The sequence below is a fragment of the Borostomias antarcticus genome, assembly GCF_949987555.1.
Source record: "Borostomias antarcticus genome assembly, chromosome: 30".
Lineage (NCBI taxonomy): Eukaryota > Metazoa > Chordata > Actinopteri > Stomiiformes > Stomiidae > Borostomias > Borostomias antarcticus.
Genome location: NC_140263.1, coordinates 2,352,274 through 2,364,085, shown reverse-complemented (window position 1 = coordinate 2,364,085; position 11,812 = coordinate 2,352,274). Strand labels below are relative to the sequence as shown.

General features: G+C 51.8%; 1 protein-coding gene across 2 annotated transcripts in view; it reads left to right on the top strand.

The window, feature by feature from the left end:
* Positions 1-11,812, top strand: part of add1 (adducin 1 (alpha)) — a 39,230-nt gene that overhangs the window by 9,162 nt on the left and 18,256 nt on the right. For both annotated transcript variants that reach the window (XM_084460084.1, XM_084460083.1), the window contains exons 2-9: positions 1,269-1,477; positions 6,108-6,270; positions 6,719-6,870; positions 7,295-7,375; positions 7,524-7,673; positions 8,728-8,871; positions 9,715-9,813; positions 10,255-10,428. In XM_084460084.1, the coding sequence (XP_084316210.1) occupies positions 1,283-1,477; positions 6,108-6,270; positions 6,719-6,870; positions 7,295-7,375; positions 7,524-7,673; positions 8,728-8,871; positions 9,715-9,813; positions 10,255-10,428 (1,158 nt within the window). In that variant the 5' untranslated portion in view covers positions 1,269-1,282. The remainder of the gene's footprint in view (positions 1-1,268; positions 1,478-6,107; positions 6,271-6,718; positions 6,871-7,294; positions 7,376-7,523; positions 7,674-8,727; positions 8,872-9,714; positions 9,814-10,254; positions 10,429-11,812) is intronic.

The following is an 11,812-nucleotide window of genomic DNA, read 5'->3' as shown; positions in this document are numbered from 1 at the left end:
TGTGTGTGTGTGTGTGTGTGTGTGTGTGTGTGTGTGGTGTGTGTGGTGTGTGTGGTGTGTGTGGTGTGTGGTGTGTGGTGTGTGTGTTAGACCCTCCCTTGTTTGCTCTCTGCTGGGAGAAGCTGACATCATACATCCTGGTAGTCTGTGAGATCACCACAGCTGTTTTGAAACAGGAGAAGAATCCTCTTTCCAAGAACCAAATGGTTCTTGATGGAACTCTTTCGAGTCGACCTTACAGACTCCGGTCTGTAAGGTGCTGTTTGGAACCCAAAGGGGTTCTATGTGGAACCTAAACTATATCTTGTTAGCCTACAGATGGTTCTATATTGCTCTCTCTTTCTGGAGTTTTCCAGTTCCTTTTCCATCGTGCTCCTCCCAGCTGCACCCAGCAGTAGGGGGGGGGGGCAGCAGTAGAGGGGGGGGGGTAGGGGTGGGGGGCAGCAGTAGGGGTGGGGGGCAGTAGTAGAGGGGGGGGGGCAGCAGTAGGGGGGGGGGGGCAGCAGTAGGGGGGGGGGGGGGCAGCATGTCCATATCGCCATTATCGTGTCGTGGCCTTTTTTTGTGAGGCATAGTTGTATCTAGGACTGTACCCAACTCAGAATTTTGGGAATCGAATCAGATTCGCCTGTTCAAACTAGAGATTTGATGATTAATTTTTCATTGTGAGGTCATCGAATGGTGACCCTCTGACTCGCACCCCCCGACCCAGCAGGCTTGTTTTGACTCTCGGCTGCGCCCAGCAGGACAGCGGGGCTGTTTTTGAATCTCTGACTCCGGTTCTGCCGTTGCCACGGGAAACAGACTTCACTGACAGGAAATCTATGCAAAGCGGCCGGGGAGGATGGTCACATGACCAGGGAGGATGGTCACACGGCCAGGGAGGATGGTCACACGGCCAGGGAGGATGGTCACACGGCCGGGGAGGACGGTCCCAGGGAGGATGGTCACACGGCCAGGGAGGATGGTCACATGAGCAGGGAGGATGGTCACACGGCCGGGGAGGACGGTCCCAGGGAGGATGGTCACACGGCCAGGGAGGATGGTCACATGACCAGGGAGGATGGTCACACGGCGTGACAGGAAGCTTCAGACAGCAGCTCATCAGAGGGTGACGTCCTCGTCTCCTCCGGGCCGGGCTGGTCTGTCCCCTTCTGACTTCCTCCGTTTCCCTCCTCATCACATTCAGTAGAACCTAACCAGGAAGTTCACTCTCTGACCCCTTGACCTCTGACCTGTGCCCCCCCCCCCCCCCCCCCCCCCCCTAGGAGCCGACACCAGGATGAACGGTGACTCAGGCGCCGGGGTGGTGACGGCCCCGCCCCCCACCACCACGCCCCACAAGGAGCGCTACTTCGACCGCGTGGACGAGACCAGCGCCGAGTACCAGAGAGAGAGGAACATGGCGCCCGACCTGCGGCAGGACTTCAACATGATGGAGCAAAGGAAGAGGGTCTCCATGATCCTGCAGAGCCCGGTCAGTCACACACACACACACACACACACACACACACACACACACACACACACACACACACACACACACACACACACACACAACACACGTACATATACACACACCATACACACAACCCACCTATTATAGAGCCTGGTCAGTCTGACACATAAACAACGCGCACACACACATACACACACACACACACACACCACATAACACCTTTTATAGAGCCCGGTCAGTGTGACACAAACACACACGCGCGCACACACACGCACCACATACACGCATACACACTTGCACCACACACACACACACACACACACACACACACACACACACACACACAACCCTACCTGGGGCCTCATTTATCATTGAGGTACGCCTTCTTTTACACGGTCTTTTTCGCGATTTCAGGCGTACGCCATTTGCCCCCCCCACATTGCGATTTATCAAGCCGAAAGGGCGGAAATTTAGTCGCCTTTCTCCGCGCTTTTGTACGACACCTCTCATGTTGTCGTACCGATTTACACGGTGTTCTACTCCCTTTTTGAACACAGGGGGAACTGGCGACGCAGGTGGTGCGTCGGTGAATTACTATGTTTGACGGAGAGAATAAGAGCGACAGTTCATGAACGCACAATAATGTAGGCTAATAGCCCAATTCAGCACAAACATATATCGCAATGCAAGATTAGACGTGTCCTCTAACCGGCTCATTCATGGTCCAATATGGATTTGTTCCCAAAACGGAACCTATGCGCTGTCCCAAACCTTTCCGCGCTATATGTCACACACCTAATGCAGGCACTCCATCAAACGGCAATAATTGACCAATTAGATTGTCATTAATATGTGATCATGTGGACCTGTTTGCTCTTTGGTAAGCATATAAATGACAGTCCTCCTGTGCGTAATGCGAGCCTAAATGAATCCGGCGCTACTCGGCCTACTGGCCGAGATAGAACTCCAAAGAGGTGACGGCGATGGCGACTGCACCCACATAAGGGCACCATCAGTGAATGAATACGTCTATGTGAATCGCTAAAATGTGCACACTATAAATACCCAAATCATATGTGACGCCGACATGCTCATCACAAGTGTAGTGGCACGGTGGCCTGGCTCCACGCATGACTCATTCATCCTGGCGCACAGCAGGGTAGGGGCTAGACTGGAGGCAGGCGCTGCGCGTGACGGCTGGCTTATTGGTGTGTGCATAGCCAAGATACATATTCTTTGTCTTATTTACTTTAATCTTTATTAGCATTTTCCATCCATACAACGACAATACAATAAAACATAAAAACTTACAATAACAGCTTGTGGGTACTTCCATCCATGCAGCTTTTTTTTCTTACTCAAATATGACAATTTTAATATAAGTGGTATCATCACACTTCCTTCTATAATCCATCCATTTTTCCCATCTCCCTTCAAACTTTCCTTCATGCATCCTCAATGCATGCGTGAACCTCTCCCTAACATACATCTCCTCCACAACACCCAGCCACTGCTCCTTGGTTGGGCGTTCCACCTTATACCAAGCCCTCGTTATTGTCTTTTTACTAGCAACCAATAGTAGGCTACTTTCACTAGGTATCTGTCCCCTCCTTGTACATCATCCCGTGTTATGTTTGCCAAGATATATATTCAAAGCTGATAAGAAGGTGGAGGCCGGCGCGCTGGAGGTGGAGGCTACAACTCGCGGGGGCACGACCGTCAGGTCAAGGACCACTGCAGACTCCCCCTCCTCTGAGTCCGACCCCACGTCAGAGTCTGGAGAAACAATTTCAATCATTTTCTTTGAGTTTGTCTGTGAACTTGATTATGCATTAAACATTTCATTGTGCAGCCATATTCATTTGATATGTTTTTCTGTTGGCAGTCAAATAAATGCTGTGATTTACCGGGTGATTTAGATGAGTCTTAATTTCCCAGAGGGGAAAATGTTTAATGTGTTCTAACATTATGAAGTGGTCATCTGCGTTATTGTTCCCTGTTTTTGGTCCTAATTTAATCATAGCCTACCACAGAATGTTTGCTTTCCTCACAGCCACATGTTACAGTATGTCCGTGTATGCCAAATCCTAGATGCACAACACGTAGCTAAAGTAGGCTACTAAGCTGTAGGAGCAAACAGACAAAGGTAGGCTATTAATACCTTCCGAAGAGGATTGTCTTCCTCGCGTGGACCTCACCAACAAGCACATGCACCTCCGTCTCCGAGAAGTTCCTCTTCTTAGCTCTTCGTTCCATGTTTCATTGTCCCGCCTGGGTGCTCCACGCTACCTTTTTAAGCCGGTTCCTTCCGGGAAACCACGTTTGGCCACTCATGGTTTTGACCATATATGGTTGGATTAGGGCGTGGCGAGGGCGGAACACGGGGCGCGTGCGCGTACGCTCTCCTCCCCGCCAGTCTCGGATTTCTCGTGCAGAAAAGGGCGTACGAACTTTTTGATAGATCCGAAAAGCGTGTAAATATTCTCGTCGTACGCTACATTGTGCATTTTCCGCGTTTTCGTCGTACGCCCTCTTTTACACCAGAATTTACACGCTCTTTGATAAATGAGGCCCCAGGTGTACCTGTTACAGAGCCTGGTCAGTCTGTGCAGTTAATCTCTTATGTGGGCGGGGCCAAAGTCATTGCTCTCCCTCATTTGAATAATCTCTCGTGGGCGGGGCCAAAGTCATTGCTCTCCCTCATTTGAATAGTCCCAGATTAGAAAGATGACCAGCAGCTGACTACAAACAGTAGAGCAACAACAACACCTGGAAAGAGATTTACACACAGAACACAACTTCTATAAGCTGCTAAACACACACCTTAGAAAGGGATCTTCTGCAGTGAACGAGATGACACGTCGTCTCTGTTGGTGACGGTGACAACAATGCACTAGGTCCCATCCCATGACATGACGAACGCCCTTCTCACTTCATCAACAGTCCGTCTGTCTCTGCCCCTGTCTCAGAGAGGGTTCATCCCGGGGTGGAGAGTCACTTGTTCACAGGAAGAATGGCCGTCTTTATGTGCTGGGGTTGCTAGGGTAGAGGGCTGGTCACGGTGCGAGTCTAACACACAGGACACACGGGAGGGAGGGAGGCGGCTTAGAGCGGGATGGAGAGAGAATGGAGAGAGAGAGCACGGCAGGAAGATCTCCTAACCTCTTGAGCGCGCGGCAGGAAGATCTCCTAACCTCTTGAGCGCGGCAGGAAGATCTCCTAACCTCTTGAGCGCGCGGCAGGAAGATCTCCTAACCTCTTGAGCACGCGGTAGGAAGATCTCTTAACCTCTTGAGCGCGCGGTAGGAAGATCTCCTAACCTCTTTAGCGAGCGGCAGGAAGATCTCCTAACCTCTTGAGCGCACGGCAGGAAGATCTCCTAACCTCTTGAGCGCGTGGCAGGATGATCTCGTAACTTCTTGTTGTGTTCAACTAGAGACTGAAGACATTGGTCCAGGTTTCTTCGCTGAAGGTGGGTGGAAACAATTCTTTAGGGCGGTCCTTCCTGATGGGGCGGGGAATGTTTTGTTTTCCTCCCCCTAGCCCTAGCCCCTAGTTTTGGGGTACCCTCGACTGGATAGTGCCCCTTCAAAACGGAGCCACAAGGGGTAGGGGTTGAAATTACTTAAGAAATGGGACACCACTCGCTACGTCTTCAATCGGAATTTAATTGGTTGCCTGGGATGTTACAGTATGATTGGTATTATTATAGTGACACATCTGACCAAATTCCAGGACAGAACAAGACAGATTAATCACTTGTACAGCCAGGAAGCATGTTTACACATCGGCTGTTAACGTTAAAGTCCTGTGCATAGAAATGCAGAAAGTTAGGACAACAATGAAATGTAATTGACATCGTGAATAGCGTTTTTTTCGTAAATGCATGTCATAACGGTCCAATGTCATGTTCCTTTGCATCTACATTAAACGTATTCCACAGATTTTACCTTTTTTTTTTTATTACTTTCTTTTTGAGTTCCAGACATCAATGCAATATGAACATTACAATGAAACTGGGAAAAGTTTACCTTTTATTTATTTTTTATTTTTTTATTTTTTTACAAGAAACAAGCTGGAAACAGACGAGCAAGAGGGTTTGAGTGAACTGGCCTTCCAAATATATCAGACAGAGCCTTAAGAAGACCAGTAACGTGATAGCTTTGGGCAAAACCACTTTCTCTCTCTCTTTCTCGGGATGTGAGCTGCTCTAGCTAGTGTGAGCAGATGGTAGTAGTCAGAGAGGCAGCTCTAACACACTAGCTTTTAGAAGATCACTAGCAGGAAATCCAGACCTAGACTCCGAACAACACACTCCATATGTAGGACAGCAGCGTGGATAGTGTTCTCTTGCTTTCTCTTTCTTTCTGTCTCTCTGTCTCTCCCCTTTTCTTTTTCTCTCTCTCCATACATTTCTCTACAATGCGGCAGTCAACATGCGGCGTTTTTGACTGGTGACATCATCAAACGGCGACAGGGAGAGGTCGCAGTGTGAGGGAGGGCTCTGTAATGGCGGCTCTAAGAACAGGCGGAAGAATGCAGAGACCGTGGAGGTGTTGTACAGAGGAGCGTACTGTTGTCCCATCCTAACGTGTGTGTGTGTGTGTGTGATGCGCGTGTGTGTGTGTGTGTGTGTGTGTGCGCGCAGGCGTTCTGTGACGAGCTGGAGACCATGATCCAGGACCAGCTCCAGAAGGGGAAGACGCCCACCAGCCTACTGGCCCTGCAGCAGATCGCCGACTTCATGACCACCACCATGCCCGCCATGTACCCCGCCGCCCCCCAGGGGGGCATGGCCGCCCTCAACATGAGTACGCACGCGCCGCCCCGGGACTCCCTACGGCCCTTTCTAGTTTGCATGATGAGTGTACTAGTCAGAGCTCAGTCTAGTGTGCTAGAGGCATGGCCACACATGAACATGAGTCAACACCAATGAGAATACTAGCTACTCGGGGCGGCTGTAGCTCAGTTGGTAGAGCGGGTCGTTCAGTGATCGAAGGGTCAGCGGTTCGAATCCCAGCTCCGACTGTCCACATGTCGAAGTGTCCTTGAGCAAGACACCTAACCCCAAATTGCTCCCAATGAGCAGGTTAGCACCTTGCATGGTAGCTACCGCCATTGGTGTGTGAATGTGTGTGTGGATGGGTGAATGAGAGGCCATTGTGAAGCGTTTTGAGTGCCGCTAAGGTGGAAAAGCGCTATATAAGTGCAGTCCATTTAGCATTTACCATTTACTACTCTCTCTGTCGGTCTCTCCAGGTCTGGGCATGGTGACCCCGGTCAACGACCTCCGCGGTTCGGACTCCATCTCCTACGAGAAGGGAGAGAAGCTGCAGCGCTGCCGCCTGGCCGCCTTCTACCGCCTCACTGACCTGTTCGGCTGGTCCCAGCTCATCTACAACCACCTCACAGTGAGACCCCACAACACACACACACACACACACACACACACCTGTTCGGCTGGTCCCAGCTCATCTACAACCACCTCACCGTGAGACAACACACACACACACACACCTTATCGGCTGGTCCCAGCTCATCTACAACCACCTCACCGTGAGACCCCACAACACACACACACACACACACACACCTGATCAGCTGGTCCCAGCTCATCTACAACCACCTCACAGTGAGACCTCACACACACACACACACAAACCACTCTGGGTGATTCAGGGGGCTTGAGTTATGTGTTGTAAAGAATATCATTGTTATGATAAACATATTAGAAAAGTGCCATCCTCCAGATGTGACGGTGTGTGTGTGTGCGTGTGTGTGTGTGTGTGTGCGTGTGTGCGTGTGTGCGTGCGTGTGTGCGTGTGTGTGTCCCAGGTGAGGGTGAACTCCGAACAGGAGCGTTTCCTCATCGTCCCCTTCGGCCTCCTGTACAGCGAGGTGTCAGCGTCCAGTCTGGTACGTCCTCTCCTCTCTCTGCTCCTCTCTCCTTCCCTCCTCTCTCTCTCTCTCTCTCTCTCTCTCTCCACCCCGCTCCTCCCATCCCCCCCCCCCCCCCCCCCGCTCTTCTTCTCCTCCCCTGACAGTGCTGGTCTCTCCCCCCCAGGTCAAGATCAACATGCAGGGGGAGATCGTGGACCGAGGAAGCACCAACCTGGGCGTGAACCAGGCGGGCTTCGTCCTCCACTCAGCCATCTACACGGCCCGGCCCGACGTCAAGTGCATCGTCCACATCCACACCGCTGCTGGGGCTGCCGTAAGACCACGCCCTCACCTGACCACGCCCCCACCTGACCACGCCCCCACCTGACCACGCCCCCGCCTGACCATGCCCCCACCTGACCACGCCCCCACCTGACCACACCCTCACCTGGACCACACCCTCACCTGACCACACCCTCACCTGACCACGCCCTCACCTGACCACACCCTCACCTGACCACACCCTCACCTGACCACACCCTCACCTGACCACACCCTCACCTGACCACAGACCACACCCTCACCTGACCACACCCTCACCTGACCACGCCCTCACCTGACCACGCCCTCACCTGACCACGCCCTCACCTGACCACGCCCTCACCTGACCACGCCCTCACCTGACCACACCCTCACCTGACCACGCCCTCACCTGACCACGCCCTCACCTAGCCTCAGACCACACCCTCACCTAACCACACCCTCACCTGACCACGCCCTCACCTGACCACACCCTCACCTGACCTCAGACCACACCCTCACCTGACCACGCCCTCACCTGACCACACCCTCACCTGACCTCAGACCACACCCTCACCTGACCACACCCTCACCTGACCACACCCTCACCTGGACCACACCCTCACCTGACCACACCCTCACCTGACCACGCCCTCACCTGACCACGCCCTCACCTGGACCACACCCTCACCTGACCACACCCTCACCTAACCTCAGACCACACCCTCACCTGGACCACACCCTCACCTGGACCACACCCTCACCTAACCTCAGACCACACCCTCACCTGGACCACACCCTCACCTAACCTCAGACCACACCCTCACCTGGACCTTTACATTACATTAGTCATTTAGCAGACGCGTTTATCCAAAGCAACTTACAATAATTGCATTTAACGTAGGAAGTCAATGTCCTACTCCTCACCAGAACTCACCACAACCCAAAGTGCATCTCCTTTTTAAACAAGTGACTAATTAATCTAGTGCTAAAGCCAAAGTTCACCTCACACCCTCACCTAAACCTCAAACACACACTTCACAGTGCTGTTTCGTTTTTTATTTACATTGTGTGTGTGTGTGTGTCAGGTGTCGGCTATGAAGTGCGGGCTGCTGCCCATCTCTCCGGAGGCGCTGTCCCTGGGGGAGGTGTGTTACCACGACTACCACGGTATCCTGGTGGACGAGGAGGAGAACGCCCTCATTCAGAAGAACCTGGGCCCGCGCAGCAAGGTGAGAACCCTGACCCTACCTGACCATAGCCTGACCCTGCCTGACCCTACCTGACCCTAGTCTGACTCTAGCCTGACCCTGCCTGACCCGACCATAACGCTAAACTAACCCTACCTCAACCCTACCATAACCCCTGACCCAGACCCTGCTCAAACAGAAGAACCTGTTTCAGAGTGAGAGCGAGAGAGAGAGAGAGAGTGAGAGAGAGGGAGTGTGAGAGAGAGGGAGTGTGAGAGAGAGGGAGTGTGAGAGAGAGTGTGAGAGAGAGAGTGAGAGAGAGAGTGAGAGAGAGGGAGTGTGAGAGAGAGGGAGTGTGAGAGAGAGGGAGTGTGAGAGAGAGGGAGTGTGAGAGAGAGGGAGTGTGAGAGAGAGAGTGAGAGAGAGAGTGAGAGAGAGGGAGTGTGAGAGAGAGAGTGAGAGAGAGAGTGAGAGAGAGGGAGTGTGAGAGAGAGGGAGTGTGAGAGAGAGGGAGTGTGAGAGAGAGGGAGTGTGAGAGAGAGGGAGTGTGAGAGAGAGGGAGTGTGAGAGAGAGAGTGAGAGAGAGGGAGTGTGAGAGAGAGGGAGTGTGAGAGAGGGAGTGTGAGAGAGAGGGAGTGTGAGAGAGAGAGTGAGAGAGAGGGAGTGTGAGAGAGAGGGAGTGTGAGAGAGAGGGAGTGTCAGAGAGAGAGTGTCAGAGAGAGAGTGTCAGAGAGAGAGAGTGTCAGAGAGAGTGTGAGAGAGAGAGTGTGAGAAAGAGAGAGTGTGTGAGAGAGAGAGAGAGAGTGTGAGAGAGAGAGTGTGAGAAAGAGAGAGAGTGAGTGTGTGAGAGAGAGAGAGAACACTGATGGTCTCTATCCCTGCTAGGTGTTGATCCTGAGGAACCATGGTCTGGTGTCTGTAGGAGAGACCGTGGAGGAGGCCTTCTACTACATCCAGAACCTGGTCGCTGCCTGTGAGATCCAGGTGAGAGACCAGCCCGCTCTCTCTCTCACGCACACACACACACACGCACACACACGCACACAGACACACACACTCACACAGACACACACACACTCACGCACACACGCACACACACACACACAGACACACACACACACACACACACACAGACACACACACACACACACACACACACACACACACACACACACACAGAGACTCACTCACTCACACACACACACACACACACACTCACACACACACACACACACACACACAGCTCACATTTCTCTAACTGCTACATGTGTGTGTGTGTGTGTGTGCGCGTTTGTGCGTTTGTCTGCATGTGTGTGTGTGCGTGTATGTGTCTGTACACCTTTGTGTGTGCACTTGTGCGTGTGTGTGTGGGGGGGGGGTTGTGTGCGCGTGCATGCATACGTGTGTGTGTGTGTGTGTTCTCAGGTGCGTACCCTGGCCAGTGCCGGCGGTCCAGACAACCTGGTGATGCTGGACCCGGCCAAGTACAAGTCCCGCCCCCGCGTCCCTGAGCCCGCCCCCGACGGCTCCGGCCCTCAGCCCAAGTGGCAGGTGGGGGAGCAGGAGTTCGAGGCCTACATGAGGATGCTGGACAACCTGGTAGGAGACGCGCCGTCCGGCGTGGGCGCCCCATGTGACGGACCTGCAAAGTTCTGCTCAATGGACAGGCTATAGCTAGCTAGCCAGCTAACTAGCTCTTTCACCTAGCTAGCTAGCATGTAGTCTCTCTCTAGACTCCAATATTACGTTGAATCGCTGTGCTCTACATACTACAAAATGGAGTCTGTGCCACTTCGTCGCCCAAGCTGGTGTTCTTTCGACGGGTCAAAATTGAAAGAGTGACGGTCGTAGCAGCAAATGAGAGACGCTAGCCCAGGTTAGATGGGCGGGGCATATCTATGGGTGGGAGCGCCTGATCGCGAAAGTTGTTACTGATTGGTGTCGCCACTACCAATGAATCGCCAGGATTTTAATACCCGATTTTTGCATTAAGTTTCCCAGACCCATAGAGATCAGCCGCATGCAGTAACGTAGTAAGCGTAGCTTACGCTTACTTTCACGGGTCTGGCGTTAAGACTAGCTAGCATGCTATCTGCCTATTCAAGCCATAATCGTTTAACTGATGAGCTTCAATAGTCTATAAATGAGATATATGGGCATTAACCAGTTATTCGTTTCACCTTATGTTATCTAGCTAATATGCTTGCCTTAGCCAGGCAGCCTAGCTATCGTTGTAGCCAACCAGCTAGCTAGCTAGAGCAAGCGAACTTGGTGTATAAATAAAGGTTAAATAAATAAAAAATAGTGGCTTAGGAAGGTGACCCAAATAGTAACGTTACAACGGCAGTGTTAGCTTCTAAGCTAGCGACATACCTTGTAAACATTACAAGCATTGCGTTAGCATTCGTATACTGCATAATAAAGCATAAGCTAGCGTTAGATTGAGCGTTAGCCACTGCGCTAGGAATTCAAAGATGGCCATTCATTCCGATGAGCAGGTCAGTCACATCGGGTAGGCATACGCATCGGCTACCCACACTGGTGGTCACTGCTCTGTTTCACATCTAGAAATATGCAGTTAAATCAGCCATGAACTTGAGTCCAAATTTCGAATGGCTTTATTGACATGACAAAGACTAAACAATAGTTTTTTCCCCTGAGCATTTTGTGCACTGAATACTGTCTTTATCTCTGTGTCTCTCTTTCTCTATCGCTCTCTCTCTTTCTCCATCGCTCTCTCTCTTTCTCCATCGCTCTCTCTCTTTCTCTATCGCTCTCTCTCTTTCTCTCTCGCTCTCTCTCTTTCTCTATCCCTCTCTCTCTTTCTCTATCCCTCTCTCTCTTTCTCTATCGCTCTCTCTCTTTCTCTATCGCTCTCTCTCTTTCTCTATCGCTCTCTCTCTTTCTCTATCGCTCTCTCTCTTTCTCTATCGCTCTCTCTCTTTCTCTATCGCTCTCTCTCTTTCTCTATCGCTCTCTCTCT